Below are 18,116 nucleotides of genomic sequence, written 5' to 3' on the forward strand. Positions count from 1 at the left end.
TCTTTACCATTTGAGCCACGAGGGAAGCCCTCATGACCTAATCCCTTCCCAAAGACCCCACCTCCTAATATCATCACATTGGAAATTATGATTTCAACATGTGAATTTGGGGGGACCACGAACATCCAGTCAATTGCATATACTTATTGTAACCAACCAGGTAATACAGAGGTATGTCGAACAGTTAATCTTTTCCCTGTCCAATCTCACCCTTTTGCAATAAATAGCATTAATGATTTGGTGTGTATTTTTTCTCACCTTTCTCAGTACACTTAGAAACACACGAACATTCATGTTCACATATAAAAGGTATTTCTGTTGAGCAGAGTACTGTGTGCTGGATATTTATCCCAAGGGAGCAAAACACCACACACCAATGCCAGGAGAGAACTTTAAACACTCTTGTCCATTGTGTCTTGATATTGGAGTTACCAAGGAAAATACAGCAACACAGTCAAGCACTCGATGGAACAGTGCTTTGCTTACATAGAAAGAGAGAAAGATCAGCTTCATTAGTGTGCCTAGGTCCCTCAGGACTAGCAAGTCCCCTCCCTCACCCAAGTAGACAAGGGCAATGGATCTTACTTACCCCTCTCCTTTCTACCACCATCAGCAATGGAGAGGAATGATCCCAACCCCACCCCTGTGCAGTCTGAAATACTGAAAGCTGGGGTGTGCTTGGAGGCCATTGCCACATGCTTAAGCAGAGCAAAAAAGCACCCACTAAGCCTGAGATAAGGAAAGAGATTCCCTTACGAGGTGATAAACCCCGCAGAGGCCATGTGGGCTCTTTATTTCTTGGTATGAAATATCCCAGGCCCAAGGCCCTTTCTTATTCTGCCAGATGGAGGTCTGAAGACCTCATTCTTGAGACTGCCTTTCCCAACAGTTTTTATTCTTCTTCCCAAATGGGTCATAGGCAAACATGACTTGGCAATTTGCTTTAACACATATAACAACATACAGTGAACCTTCCTCCTGGTCCATGCATGTCGATCCAATTCATTATTTTTAATAACTGAAAAATAGTACTCTGTGCGAGTGTCCTGTGCTTGTCTCTGACATTTCTATACTAATGAGCATCCAGGTTTTTTTTTAGTTTTCTACCGCTGCCAACAATGCTGCAGTAAATATTTAATACCTGTTTTCTTAAGTCTTCTTTTCTTCCATAAGATTGATTCACAGAAGTGGGAGTGCAGGGTTAGAGGGGCTCTCAATCAGCTGTCACAGTCTGGAAGTGAGTGACGTGGAGGAAGACCTGTTTCTCTACAACCTTACCAGCACAGGCTGTGCTCCCATGTTCACATTTTTGCTAATCTCTTAGATGAAGAATCATATGATTTTTAAATTTTAATTTGCATTTTCCTTCTTACCAGTAAGGTTATATTTTCATATTTTATTTAGTCATTGCATTTTATTGTATTTATCTTACCTTGAAAGGCACAAACTTGCCTTTGTGCATGCTAAATCGCTTCAGCCGACTCTTTGTGACCCTGCGGACTATAGCCTGCCAGGCTCCTCTGTCCATGGGATTCTCCATACTGGGGTAGGTTGCCATGCTCTCCTCCAGGGGGTCTTCCCGACTCAGGGAATCGAATCCCCATCGCCTCTGTCTCCTGCATTGGCAGGCGGGTTCTTTACCACTAGTGCCACCTGGGAAGCCCTAAACTTTCCTAGTTCTTCCATATTTTATTTCTGCTAAAGATTTCATGATTCAGAAACACATCTTTCTAGCTCCTTTAGCATTTATTTTCCTTCTCAGATTTCAGGAGAACAGAGATTTTTCTCCTGGACATTGTCAATAGCAGCTATTTGAAATGCTAAAGTTTTAATAAGTGAAACTGGATAAATGTGACTGTTATTGAACTGATTGTTTAACATAAAGGGAAGACTGCCTATACCTCTGACCAAAGCTTTTTAAATGATCAGGCCTTGGAGTCAGGCTGTGGTACCTGTAGCTGATGGTTTAAGAAGAAAGAGGGGAGAGGAAGGGAGAACAAGAGGAGAGATTTCTTTTTTAAAAAATGAGTGTTAATTTTTGTTGATGAGTTTGGATCCAGGATAGTTTATTACCCTGGGCTTTTCTTGTAATAGAAAAGAGACCATCTCCCTTCTTGTTCAAGGCAAAAATTTGAGGCTGGGTGTTAAATTTGGAGGATTTATCTTTTGTTAGTTTTGATTTCTTTTTCCAAATTCGATGAGAGGCAAACTTGAATATATATGTTTGGGGCTGGGGGTTGTGAAATGAGGATGGGGATGCAAAAGAAAAGGATGGTTTAAAGGTTTGGATGGTCTACCTGTTTGGGGTTTGTCTATACACACTCCTGCAATAGTTCTAGTTTTCTGCATCAGTGTAGGAGTTTATTCAGAGAAGGAAGTTCCTAGAGTCTGTCCCACAGGAAGATTAGCTATTTTTGTTTTTCCACAACTATTTGTTTGTTTTTTTAGCCACAAATTTGTGGCTGCTGTGTTTTTATGACTGTGTTTTTGGGTTGCTTTGGTCTGAGTTGCAGATTTATCCACCACGCATCTATTTTGTGTGTGTTGAATTGTGCCTTTCAAGACCAGCAAATGATGGTTTGAAATGGGAAACGTATTCTAAGTGCCTTAATCTTATACTTGAAACACAGGCCATTGGAGAGCCAAGATGATTCACAATAAATATTTTATGTCTTTTCATTGAAAATTGACTTCATGTTTTTCTCCATGGTTTGGAGTGTGTTCACTTGAAACGCTTGTAAGCAACAGAAGCCATTGGTGTGAATAGGGCCATGTGACCTCAGGTTGAGACATAAAAGCTCAGGTCTGCATGGCTCAGATGCATTGTGATGCATGGCGGTCCCACGGGAGTGACGTTCAGAAACAGCCCCTGGCAAAACGCATCTACCACATCAACTGTAAGGAACTTAAGCTTCTCTGTTGCTGGCTTTCATTTCAGAAAACCTAACTAACATCTTATGCTTGCTCCCTTGACACACTTTTAAACATTTTCTTTTTAACTTTTTTTCTACAGTACTCACAGTTATCTTTTATCGATATATTCTAAAGAACATAAATTAACACTGATGTTGGAAAGTATAATACAACTATGTCCCGGGTGACAGGAAGAGAACCTTTCTACCACAAATGTTGCTGTTGTTCAGTCGCTCGGTCATGTCCGACTCTTTGCAACCCCATGGACTGCAGCACGTCAGGCTTCCCTGTCCGTCACTATCTCCTGGAGTTTGCTCAGATTCATGTCCATTGAGTTGATGATGCCATCTGCCATGTAATGCTCTGTCGTCTGCTTCTCCTGCCTTCAATCTTTCCCAGCATCACGGTCTTTTTCAGTGATTTGGCTCTTCTCATCAGGTGGCCAAAGTCCTGAGTATATGTCTATTTTCAGTTTGTGGGGATGTTGGGTAAGATCCTGCTGTGGGTGTGTTCTGTTACCAAATGGAGTTAACTTTCTTGGGTCACCCATCATGTTTTAAGGATCCTAATTCATGTTAATCTTTCTCATTTTACTTGTATCTTTTTCAAGGAAGTAGAAACTCAGAATTGTTTTATCTGCAATTATAGAGGTATAAACTCAGGCAGAACATCGATAGAATGAAAGCTAGCCTCAGGTTTAACGTAGTTTTTGAAGGGACTAGATGCAGTAACAGAAATGGAGTGCTGGTACCAGGGCAGCTGATATATTGATGTATGTTGATTGTTACTTCTCTGCCATGTTACTTACCACTTTTGTCAATGGCCATCACGCTGGTTGTAAGTCTTGGTCATCTTGTTGTCAACACCACAGAAAGATGTTCTCCTGACTGAACATCAGATTTAATGTATAGGCATTTGAATAGCACATATGTAAGGTCATAATAGCTAATTAAATTATTCCACAGATATTTATGGAGTACCAAGTATTGAGTGAATAAAGTACCTCATAATCTAATGGAGGAGAAAGACAATGAATCACACAGTTAAAATACGGCATAAGTGCTAAACATCTTGATGTCATCGAACTGTCTGTGTCCTTCCCAGTGCTTACCAAATAATCATTTGCTGATCATTTGGTTTCTCAAATAGATATTGTTCTGAGAAAGTAAAGAGCACAGACTTTCCCATTAGAAATTTGATGTACTTGACAATCTCCCAGAAAATCTGTTAGTAAAAGCTATCATCTAAGAGGCTGATTCGGAGAAGGCAATGGCACCCCACTCCAGTACTCTTGCCTGGAAAATCCCATGGATGGAGCAGCCTGGTAGGCTGCAGTCCATGGGGTCGCGAAGAGTCGGACACGACTGAGCGACTTCACTTTCACTTTTCACTTTCATGCATTGGAGAAGGAAATGGCAGCCCACTCCAGTGTTCGTGCCTGGAGAATCCCAGGGACAGGGGAGCCTGGTGGGCTGCCGTCTATGGGGTTGCACAGAGTCGGACACGACTGAAGCGACTTAGCAGCAGCAGCAGCAAGAGGCTGATTACCACAGTGTGAAATAGTGACATAAAATATCTGGACCTAAGAAAAACCTCAGATGACAGCTTGGAATCTGATATCATTCAAATATGCAGCCAACCAGGTGATCCCAGCCTGAATGGCCAGCTAGTCTTTCACACTGTACTTAATGCAATGACATTTCCTATAGTTAGCTCAGTAAAATGATGCCACAAGGCAAGCCACTCACATGGGCCTGGGCAGTGGCACTGTAGCCATAGGGTGAACAAGGCCTGCCTATCCTCAAATGCCCACAGTTTTCAGAGCCTTCAGGAGCACCCTGAAGATGTGGGTTAGCTGGGAGCCCAGAGGAGCCTGGGGTAAACGGGGCCAGTTCATGCTATCTGGGATTCTTATCCTGGGAGGTGAGTAAGAGCCCTGGTCAGACTTTAGTCACAGATATGGTTTAAGTGCATCCTGGATTGATCTGGGCTCCTTGAAGATAGGTTGCCCTTCGTGGCTGGGCGGTGCTTGTATAAGCACTGAAGTGAAGTGAAGTCGCTCAGTCGTGTCCAACTCTTTGCGACCCCATGGACTGGAGCCTACCAGGCTCCTCTGTCCATGGGATTCTCCAGGCAAGAGTACTGGAGTGGGCTGCCATGTCCTTCTCCAAGGGATCTTCCCAACCCAGGGATTGAACCCGGGTCTCCCACATTGGAAGCAGACGCTTTAACCTGGGAGCCACCAGGGAAGCCACTGGGTGCCATATACTTTCTGCTAACTTTAGTTCTGTTGAATTTTGGTGACCTCATCAATACCCAATGCAAAGGTATGTTTTCTTACACAATCAGAAGACAGTCACATTGTACATATGCATGAGTGAGAAATGGAAGGAAATGTTTCCATACTTACGTTGATCTGTATCTGTAGTAGCATGTCACTTCTATCTCTAGCCAAAGTTAGATTTTGATCAGTCATAAATTTTTCTTTAGAGATGAGTACATTTTAACTAGCATCTAACTATGTGGATTATCACCTAAATAGCATATTTTTTTAAAAAACAGAAAGATGGAGTATAAGAATTTAATTTAGTCTTCTAAAACCTCAGAAGCATCTTTAGATAAGTTAGCTGATTAGTAACTCTCAGGCTAAGCATTACAGAGATGACTTGTTTTAGTTACATTATTAAATGACAGCAAAGCTTTAGAAAACAATGCTATTAATAGTGATGATTCATGTGTTCTTCATATTTTAAGGACACGAAACTTTTGCAAGACAGTGTCTGAAATGTTTTCTTCATAAACTTGTTTAACTATAACTATAGTAATATATAGTATTGTGTGTTTTACTGAAATTTATAATGCAAATTATAATGTAGCTTATACTCTGTATATGCTATTTAGTAGCAATATGTAGAGCAGTATATATCATAAAATGTAAAGGAAGCAAAAAGGCAACATTTTAGATTAATTTAAGGCACACAACACATTAGCTTATTTTCCTAGTGTTGTTGGCAACTTGGTAGGATTCTCTGAAGAGAAACTGAAGAGGAAGGGGAGAGAGAATTCGGAGAAAGATGGGGTGGTATGAAAATAGGAATGACTAGAATATGACCGAGGGACATGGCATGTGACAGCCTGTTGGGTTTTGAAGCATTGGTGGGAAAATCTTAGGCAAGCTAGTTGGAATCATCACTTGTAGACTGCTGTAGATGGTTTTGAATGCTAGTATTAGAATTTTCAAATTTAGTTTAGAAACAAATCTCATCCACTTAATGTTTTTTAAACTAGTTTTGACATGATGAGAGTATTGTGTTCAAAATATTAATTTGAGTGTTGTGTAGGTTGAGTCGTGGAGAAAGCCACTGAAAGCAAGGAGATAAAATTTAGCTGAGATTTAAATACTTTTGAGTGTGTAGTGATAAAAGCCTAAATCACAGTAAGCAGTAGGCACAGCAAGCAATATTGGGTTGTAGCAGTAAACCTTCAAAAGGATAGACAAATATGACGGATAATGAAGAGATATGCAAAGGGCATTTTGATAGGATGTAGGAAACAAGCTATGGTTATCAAAGGGGAAAGTGGGTGGGGAAGGATAAAACAGGAGTTTGGGACTAGCAGATACAAACTACTGTATATAAAATAGACAGACAACAAGGTCCTACTATATATCACAGGGAGCTGTAGTCAGTATCCCATAAGAAACCTTAATGGAAAAGAATATAAAAAATCTATACATATATATATATATGGCATCCAGTCTCATCACTTCATGGGAAATAGATGGGGAAACAGAGGAAACAGTGTCAGACTTTATTTTTCTGGGCTCCAAAATCACTGCAGATGGTGACTGCAGCCATGAAATTAAAAGACGCTTACTCCTTGGAAGGAAAGTTATAACCATCCTAGATAGCATATTCAAAGAGAGACTTCACTTTGCCAACAAAGGTTCGTCAAGTCAAGGCTATGGTTTTTCCTGTGGTCATGTATGGATGTGAGAGTTGGACTGTGAAGAAGGCTGAGCGCTGAAGAATTGATGCTTTTGAACTGTGGTGTTAGAGAAGACTCTTGAGAGTCCCTTGGACTGCAAGGAGATCCAATCAGTCCATTCTGAAGGAGATCAGCCCTGGGATTTCTTTGGAAGGAATGATGCTAAAGCTGAAACTCCAGTACTTTGGCCACCTCATGCGAAGAGTTGACTCATTGGAAAAGACTCTGATGCTGGGAGGGATTGGGGGCAGGAGGAGAAGGGGACGACAGAGGATGAGATGGCTGGATGGCATCACTGACTCGATGGACGTGAGTCTGAGTAAACTCCGGGAGTTGGTGATGGACAGGGAGGCCTGGCGTGCTGCAATTCATGGGGTTGCAAAGAGTCGGACATGACTGAGCGACTGAACTGAACTGAACTGATATTTCAGTGAACAAAAAGAAGAGTTGATAGTTTGGTTTTCTATTCTAGGGTATTGGTTCAATAAGCATTCATTAAGCAACTCCTATACGAGAGGGTTTGGGAGATGAAAGCCCACCCTGGACTTTTTCCAGTGTTGGATGGTGGTGAGGATGCATATGTTACAGCTACAGACTGTCACAGGCGACAGTCGGGGTTTATGTCTCACCCCTGCTCTCAAAGGCTGGAGATAGGTTACCCGCACCCGGCTCTGTCCTGCCTCAGGGCTCAGGCCTTGGTTTTAGGACGCGGCAGTGCAGAGGCCTCACTGTACTGTTAGCATTTGAGGCCTCTGCTGAGACTACAAGGTGGTGCCTAAGAAACAATATTTTGGCTTCTTTGTGAAAGATTTAGTGAATCCTGTGGAAAGGATTCCAATGAATAAATTTGTTTTATAGCTTTAATTTCTACCCTTCTCAAATTAATATGTATTAGGGGCTTTGTTCACTTAAAGATAATCATAAATCCAACAGGGTTGAGATTAGCTCAGTTGTTTTTCCCTTAGGGAATAAGTGAAGATACTTTGAAGTTTTATGTTAAAAGAATGCCTAAAGCTATTTTTACCAAACATCCTAAAGAAAATGTGATTAAGTAATAAATATTGCAGTCTTAAATTTATTATTTAAAACATGGTTAATTTTCATTTGAGCTATTTTATTGAATTCTTTTTTTAAGTCCTTAGGATAGCTGTGTGTTCTTTTTGAAAATATACACTATTCTTCTTTGTTAGGCTAAATTTATTTGTTTATTTCTGAATATTGGTGCAAACACACACATACATGCAAGACTGTTTTGCTTTTTAAGAGAAATTCTGTAACTTTTCTGTATTTGCCAGCAATTCAGGATATGATCACTCAACTGAAATCACAGTTCATAGTCATTTTAACTCATAGCTGTCTGTACTGTTTCAATCATATACATGAAGCCACAACCTAATCCACTGACTCTTGAGAGTCCCTTGGACAACAAAGAGATCCAACCAGTCCATCCTAAAGGAAATCAACCCTGAATATTCATTAGAAGGACTGATGCTGAAGTTGAAGCTCCAATACTTTGGCCACCTGATGCAAAGAGCTGACTCATTGGAAAAGACCTGATGCTGGGAAAAATTGAGGGCAAAGGAGAAGGGGAAGACAGGATGAGATGTTTGGATGGCATCACCGACTCAATGGACATGAGTTTGAGGAAACTCAGGGATATAGTGATGGACAGAAAAGCCTGGTGTGCTACAGTTCATGGGGTCACAAAGAGTCGGACATGACTTAGCGACTGAACAACAACAGCAATTCATTGGAGCACTTGACAAGGATGCATTAAAAGTATGTTGATGCCAGGGGCTGATTTCATTTCAAGACTAGAGGGGAGATATTTTAATCCAGAGCTCACTCTTGATTTGTGTTTACCAACATTTTGTTTACTATTCTTCAAAGGGCTGTGAGATATAGAAGGGTTAGGAGTCAGACTAGCCTAAATTAGAGCCCAGTGACTTGTGACTGAGCCAGACTCCCAACCCAGGTACTATGAGTGAGAGACCCCATTAGCAATGGCTGAGACCAGCCCACAATGACTTCTCAGTTGGATCTGGTTCAGTTTGTTGTCATTCAGCCCCATATGTGGGACTGATCCATCTGAGTCATTACCGGCCAGTGGTAGATACAATGAAAGCAGGAAGATGCTAGCATTGGACAGGTATATAGAGACCTACCTGCTTCCCCAGGATGTCACCTCGCCAATGCAGAAGCATGAATCCTGCAGTAGAGTCAGACCTGTAGATATTTGTTACTTTTATTAAAACGAATCTGTATATTTTGTTGCATGTACTAAATGAAAGGAAATCAATCCCAAATATTCATTAGAAGGACTGATGCTGAAGCTCCAATACCTTTGTCATCTGATGTGAAGAGTGGACTCATTGGAAAAGACCCTGATGCTGGGAAGGATTGAAGGCAGGAGGAGAAGGGGACAACAGAGGACTAGATGACTGGATGGCATCACCGACTCAATGGACATGAGTTTGAGCAAACTCTGGGAGTTGGTGAAGAACAGGGAAGCCTGGCGTGCTGTACTCCATAGGGTCGCAAAGAGCTGGATATGACTGAGTGACTGAACAACAATTAAATGAAAGTAAAACGGTCATCTTTGTATGCAAAGTACTCCACAGCAGGACAACAAGATTTATTCACACTACATCTTGGTGTACATACATGTGCTCCATTTTGTTTTTTAAACCTGTCCCTGATCTATACCTGTATCCCTACCACCCTTGGGCTTTGGATAGTGTGGAAGAAGAAGTGGTTTAGTCCATTCCAGTACAATCATTTTTAAAGCCCCTTTAAGTAATACTCAATTTCTCAGTAAAAGTACCCTTGAGCTCAGAATTCTCCTTTTTTAGCTGCCCTTTCCCTTGTCCCAGCTAAGGGGGTGGCTAGTATATGGAAGCAGGAAGGGCCATGTAGTGCCTTGTATTCTGCTCTGGCTCTTTGGAAAGCTGGGACCATGAAGTCTTCTGCTGCTGCTGTTTCCTGCAGATATTGCTTGTGATCTTGTCTTCCTCACCTGAGTTTGGGCCCAGTAGCCCTTCCAGGCTGATTCAGCCTCACTTTGGCACTCACTGGTGTCAGATCTCTCTACCTTCTCCATCCAGACCTCTGGCCAGAGCCAGGACCCTCCACTCCAGCTGCAGGACCCCCACCCCTGGCCAAGGTGGCAAGTTTCTCCCTAAGTACGACAGGTATTCTGGATCCCATTCATGGTTACCTGACTGCAGAAGATTGTATTAGGAAACTAAACACCAGGGGTCAATCTGCCCCACCACCCAGCACCTGACCAATTTACAGAGATGTGGCTGCGTTCCAGGTTGGTATGGGACAATCTGAAACATATATTTTTTCTAGACATCTCACCCCAAAATAAAAGGAGAGTGGGGGCAGTCTTCCTGTATCAGTCAGGGACCAGGAAAGAACTTGATGGATGGCATGCTCAAAAAAGGTGCCTGATTTAAAAGGGTTTAATGAAGGAACTATTAGAAAGATAGGAAGGATTAAGGGAAACGAACAGGGGATGTTGTAGTTCTTCAGAATGACAGCAGCAGGAAATCAATACAGTCCCTAAGCTGGAGGAGAGGTCAGGGTTCTAGGAACTGGACGAGAGCTGAGCTGTAGAAGAAAACTGCCTGACAAAAGTTGTAGTCTTTGGTGGTGAAAAGCTGATTCAGTGTTTTGATATACTGAGCCAACTCATTGGAAGAGACCCTGATGCTGGGAAAGATTGAGAGCAGCAGGAGAAGGGGACAACAGAGGATGAGATGGTTGTATGGCATCACCGACTCAATGGACATGAGTTTGGGCACACTCTGGGAGACGAAGGACAGGGAAGCCTGGCGTGCTGCAGTCCATGGGGTCACGCAGAGTCGGACACGACTGAGTGACTGAACAACAAATACTCCATTTAAAGTTATTATAAAAATATTGGCTGTGCTTTACAATATATCCTTGTATCTTATTTATTTCATATAGTAGTTTGTCTCTCTTAATCCTCTACCCCTATGTTTTCCCTTGCAGATCCTTCTTCCCACTGGTAACCAACAGTTTGTTCTTTATGTCTGTGAGGCTGTTTCTGTTTTATTTGTTTGCTTTATTTTTTTTAGATTCTACATCGAAATGATAACAAACAGTATTTGTCTTTCTCTGACTTATTTCACTAAGCATAATACCCTCTGGGTCCATCCACCTGTTGCAATGTCTTCTTTATTCTTTCATTTGTTGAGGGACCCTTAGACTGCATCCATATCTTGGTTATTATAAATAATTATGCTATGAATATTGGGGTACATATATCTTTTCAAATCAGTGCTTTTGTTTTCTTTGGGTAAACATGAATAAGTGAAATTGATGGATCATACAGTAAATCCTATTTTTGGCTTTTTGAAGAACCTCCATACTGGCTTTCCATAATGGCTGCACCAATTTACATTCCCACTAACAGTGCACAAAGATTCCCTTTTCTCCTCACCAGCATTTGTTATTTGTGGTCTTTTAGACAATAGCCATTCGGACAAGTGTGAGGTGATACCTCATTCTTAATCTTATCCCTCCTTTCTTTCATGATTTGCCCTTTTTTGTGTATCTTAAGAAATACTTTCTTACCTACAGCTGTTGCTGCTGCTGCTAAGTCACTTCAGTCGTGTGTGACTGTGTGACCCCATAGACAGCAGCCCACCAGGCTCCCCCGTCCCTGGGATTCTCCAGGCAAGGACACTGGAGTGGGTTGCCATTTCCTTCTCCAATGCATGAAAGTGAAAAGTGAAAGTGAAGCTGCTCAGTCGTGTCCAACTCTTCGCAACCCCATGGACTGCAGCCTACCAGGCTCCTCTGTCCATGGGATTTTCCAGGCAAGAGTACTGGAGTGGGGTGCCATTGCCGTCTCCGCCTTTCTTACCTAGAAGTCCATAAATATGAAGTCCCATGTTGTCTTCTAAAAATTTATAATTTAATATTGGTGAATGGTGTGAAGGTGTCCCATTTTATTTTTTCTAATATGGGTAACAGTTTGTTCCAGTAGAATGTATTGCATGACTTCCCTTTATCCGGAGAAGTATAAACGCCAGCTCTGTTGTAATTCACGTCATAAATAAAGCTTCCCTATATGTGTGTGCCTGCGTCCTACGCCCCTAGAGAACGATGCATTTGCATTGACCAGATGATGATGAACTCCATAGGGAACCTCTTTATTTTTTTGCTAATAAGGCATTTTGCTCACATGACAAGTCAGAAGTCCCTCGACAATCTGTGGCACAATGGTGTCACCAAGAATCCAGGCACTCCCCACGCCCCTTACCAAGAGTTCGTGTGATCATGATGTTTCCTCACTTCTGCAGTTGTTCTAGGCTCCATATCTGTATATTTCCATTACCAAAGTCAAAAAGAGTTTTATTTAATACCTCTAATCTCAAGGTTTGTTTGTAGTGATGCTTCCAGTGGAAGTGACGGAATTCCAGTTGAGCTATTTCAAATCCTGAAAGATGATGCTGTGAAAGTGCTTCACTCAATATGCCAGCAATTTAGAAAACTCAGCAGTGGCCACAGGACTGGAAAAGGTCAGTTTTCATTCCAATCCCAAAGAAAGGCAATGCCAAAGAGTGTTCAAACAACCGCACAATTGCACTCATCTCACACGCTAGCAAAGTAATGCTCAAAATTCTCCAAGCCAGGCTTCAACAGTATGTAAACCGTGAACTTCCAGATGTTCAAGCTGGTTTTAGAAAAGGTAGAGGAACCAGAGATCAAATTGCCAACATCTGCTGGATCATCGAAAAAGCAAGAGAGTTCCAGAAAAACATCTACTTCTACTTTATTGACTATGCCAAGACCTTTGACTGTGTGGATCACAACAAACTGTACAAAATTATTCAAGAAATGGGAATACCAGACCACCTTACCTGCTCCTCAGAAATCTGTATGCAGGTCAAGAAGCAATAGTTAGAACCAGACATGGAACAACAGACTGGTTCCAAATTGGGAAAGGAGTACGTCAAGGCTGTATATTGTCACTCTACTTATTTAACTTATATACAGAGTGCATCATGCGAAATGCCAGGCTGGATGAAGCACAAGCTGGAATCAAGATTGCTGGGAGAAATATCAATAACCTCAGATATGCAGATGACATCACCCTTATGGCAGAAAGTGAAGAATAACTAAAGAGCCTCTTGATGAAATTGAAAGAGGAGAGTGAAAAGTTGGCTTAAAACTCAACATTCAGAAAATGAAGATCATGGCATCTGGTCCCATCACTTCATGGGAAATAGATGGGGAAACAGTGGAAACAGTGAGAGACTTTGTTTTTTGGATTCCAAAATCACTGCAGATGGTGATTGCAGCCATGAAATTAAAAGATGCTTGTTCCTTGGAAGAAAAGCTATGACCAACCTAGACAGCATATTAAAAAGCAGAGACATTACTTTGCCAACAAAGGTCCATCTAGTCAATGGTTTTTCCAGTGGTCATGTATGGATGTGAGAGTTGGACTATAAAGAAAGCTGAGCGCCAAAGAATCGATGCTTTTGAACTGTGGTGTTGGAAAAGACTCTTGAGAGACCCTTGGACTACAAGGAGATCCAACCAGTCCATCCTAAAGGAAATCAGTCATAAGTCATCCATTGGAAGGACTGATGCTGAAGCTGAAGCTCCAATACTTTGGCCACCTGATGGGAAGAACTGCCTCATTGGACAAGACCCTGATGCTGGGAAACATTGAAGGCAGGAGGAGAAGGTGACGGCAGAAGGTGAAATGGTTGGATGGCATCTCCAACTCAATGGACATGAGTTTGAGCAAGCTGCAGGAGTTGGTGATGGACAGGGAAGCCTGGCATACTGCAGTCCACGGAATCGCAAAGCGTCGGACATGACTAAGGACTGAACTGAACTGAACTGATCTCAAGGTTCTTTTGGACCACCTGAGGATGTCGTGAATTCTTGGGGGAGGCTCTGTTGGTCTGTCCATTCTGTGCTGAGGGTCAAGGCAGGTGATTTGCCTTGTAGATCCCTGTGGGGATAAAGGGTATTTATTTCTAGTTCACCTTACTCTTAGGGTGTAGCCCTGTGGGGACGTAGATTTATGGAGGGGTCTCTTCATAAAATCCTCTCCCTCAATAGTCCTGGGCTTTGTCCCCAGTCATCTGCATCCCATGGGACAGTGAAAACCGAGGCTGGGATTCATCTCGGTGGCAAATGTAGAACTAATGAAAACTCGTTTATATCTATAGCTTCCCACTTTCACTTAACTTTGGGCGATTCTTAGTATTCTTCACTTTCTTGGCAGCTCATTACACATTTAGAATGATTTTCTTCAGGAATTTTTAGTTGTTTTTCAGAGAGAGGGTCGATCAGAGTATCTAGTCCTTCAGACTGTGGAACTAGAATTTGGCTAAATTCATTCTTTAAATGACAGTATATCTTACCAATCTTGCCTAAAGGTTTGTTGGAGACCGAACCACTGCAAGGAAGAGATGAAGACGCAATAGCCAGTGCTGACTCCCCTAGCATGCTCTCCGAGGAAGAAAAAGAAGAGTTAAAGGCAGAACTAGTTCAGGTATGCTTAGAGATCTTCTTGTTGCTATGCCTATCTCTGGATTCTCAGAATTATTGTTAGTCTGATGTTGGGTTGGCCAAAAAGTTTGTTTGAGTTTTTCTGTAAGGTTTTATGAAATGGAGGTCCATTTATATGGACCAATATATTGGAACATTTATATGGTCCAATAAAAGGTTCATATTACAGTAATGTTGTCTTTCATTTAATAAGATTGAATAGGTATTGAATTGTAAGATAATTCATTTTCTATGGTATTTTGTAATGCTAATGGTCCATTACCCAATGGTGACCATAGGAAAACAAATGGTCATGATGCTCAAGCAACAATAAAGAGTTGTAAACATGCACCTCATATTTAGTATCACAATGCTTAAACCTGATGGAATTCCTTCAAGACCTCAGTTTAGGTGTCAGCTACCTTTTAAGAGCAGTTGTTGTTTTTGGTCAGCAGCCTAGCTCAACAACTACTTGGAAATGATTTATTTTTATAATGACAAGTCAGTCATGGAAGCAACTGAATTTATTAAATTGATGTGCTGTTTTTCAGAAGAATAGAGCTCTGGGGGTGGAGAGGGAACTGTGATGACTTTAGGCTTCGTTAGATCCTGTGTAGTTGCTCCGAGCATCTGGTCCTAGATTTGGGGAGGCTGCCTGGTTTGTCCGGAAGACAACTCTTGGTTCAAGCCATTTGTCTGTGTCACCCACTAGCCCCTCAACACTTTGCTAAGGAGAGTTTACATTGTTGGAGGAAATGGCAGGAGAAGGGGAGCTTCTTAAGCAGAAGCAGCAATAGGGCAAGAGGGAAGGGGCCAGTGTTCACCCCCATTTTGAATCCCTGGCTCAGAGGACAGGAAGCCCCTGGTCCAGTGGGAAGCAGGGCTCCACCTTCCTGCTTTGGCCTCTTCTACTGCTTTAAGTTAAGCTTCACCTTACCCTCACCCCACTTCATTCATCCCAGACTCTCCAAGCTCTAAGGTTCTGATGCTGAGTGTTCATGATAGCTCTTAATAATACTGAAGACATTTCAGGTGCTTTCACAAGACACACCCTAAAATAACTTCATGTTCAAATAAAAGAGCAGCTTGTTCTTCTAGTGCAGCAGAGATTATTTTAGTAAGGACAGTGCCTCGGATCAAATGGCCTAGTTCTTTAGCTGGGTCTGTCTGTGGCCACTGATCCAGAACCACCTTGTTGACTTCACATTGGCCACACCTGCCAGGGTTCATGGACCAGTCAGCCTTGACAGAGAACGTCCTAGCTCCACATTTTCTTAAGGCCTGGAATCCTGGATCATGACTTGTTTGTGTCAGTTTTGGTGTCCAAAAGTTATATTCTACAGACAGGTGTTAGCTAACTGATTCTAAGCTAAAATTTAACTCCTTCACTGCTGCTGTCCAAGTTTAAGTTCATACACAACCTCTGTAACAGACGAAGTTTTAGAAAATAACTTGATTTTTCTTTTGGCAATTACTGATAGACAGATAGGTAGATGGACAGACACGTACATACATCTATGTTTTGTGCACCTGCATTCTGTATTTTCTAAACTTTCAACAATGATCATGTATTACTTTGATAATCGAGAAACAGTACGCCTTGGTTCTCAGTGGTTGCCCCCATGAACATAAAACCCCAAAGTTTTCACACACTTGTGTCTCATTTGGCCACATTAACGATCCTCCAGTGTGCCTCACTCCTCAGACTTTGAGCCTGACTTCTGAAAGTAACATCAGACTCCCTGTTACTTGTTCATGTTATCAGGATTGATGTTTTCATCCCTTACGATGCATTAGCCTCCATGCCTCCTGTCTCTCATTTCTGGATTCCTCAGGCGTGAAGAAGCACTGCATCTCGTTAAGAGCAGCAGTGTGACTTCTGGGGGCACTGGGCACAGCTCTTTGCTCCTGCGCAGCAAAAATCAAAGAAAGTAATCTGCTATTTTTCCTTTTCACATTCCCATTTCTTCTCCCTCCACCTCAGGCCACCAATGCTTTATGCTCACTCTTTTCTTAAACCCGCTTTTTCTGCCCTTATATACTGCCTGCCCTTCGCACACACACACAAATTAGGTTCTTTCAGACCACACATGCATTCAGATGACCTCAGATGCTAGGGTTTAATTGTATCAAGGACATCTCTGCGGTCTCACAGCTGGCCCTATGAAGAACTGAGACATCTTGTAAACAGTTCAGCTTATCTACCTCAGTTCTCCAGAGATATTTTTCCAGGACCCCTGCTCACAAGCAGCTCCTCTCTGAGGGACGATCCCACTGGGTCTGTTAGCCACGTGGGTGGACACCTCACAGATCAGCCTGTTAGATTGCTTTCAAGTCAGGCAATCAGTTGTGGCCATGATCCAAGGCAAGAGCTTTGTGTAGAAGGACGTCTTATGTCTGACTGCTTTGCTTAAAGGGGTCGCAGGGTATGCCGGGCACCCGGTCTCCCCTTCTGTACACTGCCCTCCCTTGGATTCTCCTACTGTCTGCCAGCTGTGCTGGATCCACCCTGCTCCGTTTCCCCCACACCCTGGTCTGCTTTTACCTTACGCTGTTTTGTAGCCCATATTCCCAGGAGGACACCTTTAGACTTCAGGGTGAATCTGTAACTGCATTCACTCACACAACCAGCATATTGTTCTGTTTACCAAGTGCTGGCTGCAGGAAGACCTGTCCTTGAGAAGAGAGACTTAAGCAAATACTGTCCAAGAGGCTAGTACATCTTAGACGGAAGTCTGCATTTTAAAAGAGGAATCTGTTCAGTCCTGAGTTTGTTATTGTGGTCATGCAATATGCGTGTTTTTAAAAGTTCCTTCAGCTTTCCTCTGCTGCCGCTAAGGTGCTTGGTCCTTCTGAGGAAGCTAAGGCCGTTTTGGGGTGAGGCTCTCACTTTTTCCGGCAACTAGCACTGTGCCTGGCAGCCCCCTCCTAGCTAACTCGCCTGCACCCTGGCCTCCGTCTTGGAGCTCACCTGCATCCACTCGGCCCTCATTCTGCACGACAATGAGGTGACAGTCTGGAGGATAAGATCAATGCCTTCATTAATGCAGCTGGTGTACATGTGTTCACTGATTCACGTCAGTATATGGCAAAACCCACTACAATATTGTAAAGTAATTAGCCTCCAATTAAAATAAATTAATTAATTAAAAAGAAAAAAAAAAGCAGCTGGTGTAAATGTTGAGCCTTTCTGGCCAGGCTTGTTTGCAAAGGCTTTGGCCGGTGTCAACATCGGGAACCTCCTCTGGGGCTGGCGGACCTGCCCCGGCCACCACTGCTGCCCCAGCTGAGGAGAAGAAAGTAGAAGCAAAGACAGTAGAATCTGAAGAGTCTGATGATGACGTGGGCTCTGGTCTTTTTTCACTAAGCCTCTTTAGTAACACATTCAATAAAAAGCTGAGCTCTAAAAAAAGAAAAAAAAAAGTTCCTTCAACGCAACACCAGTATCACTCCTGACCTGATGCAGTGGTTTGTGTATACATGGAAGGTGTGCAATTAACATTTCTAATGAACTTGACTCAGAGCACCAACAAATATGTGTATTTGTAAATTCCAGAAGTAGAATATGGGTTTTTTTTTTTAAATAAATCTTGTCCATATATAAAGAAATTCTATTTGTTTTAAGTATTTGTTCTCATTAGTCCTCTTACCAGCTGCTCCTAACATCTTTT

General features: G+C 42.3%; 1 protein-coding gene and 1 pseudogene across 7 annotated transcripts in view; both read left to right on the forward strand.

Moving 5' to 3' along the window:
* Positions 1 to 18,116, forward strand: part of TPD52L1 (TPD52 like 1) — a 92,427-nt gene that overhangs the window by 46,472 nt on the left and 27,839 nt on the right. For 2 of the 7 annotated variants that reach the window (XM_044924450.2, XM_006049324.3), the window contains one exon: positions 14,334 to 14,449. In XM_044924450.2, coding sequence (XP_044780385.1) covers positions 14,334 to 14,449 — 116 coding nt within the window. Of the gene's footprint in view, positions 1 to 2,851; positions 2,898 to 12,422; positions 12,456 to 14,333; positions 14,450 to 18,116 lie in introns of those variants that run through there. The other 5 variants (XM_044924447.1, XM_044924448.1, XM_044924449.1 and 2 more) reach the window with 5 other exon arrangements.
* On the forward strand, positions 17,382 to 17,901 carry LOC123327889 (annotated as a pseudogene).

The sequence above is a fragment of the Bubalus bubalis genome, chromosome 10 (assembly GCF_019923935.1).
Source record: "Bubalus bubalis isolate 160015118507 breed Murrah chromosome 10, NDDB_SH_1, whole genome shotgun sequence".
Lineage (NCBI taxonomy): Eukaryota > Metazoa > Chordata > Mammalia > Artiodactyla > Bovidae > Bubalus > Bubalus bubalis.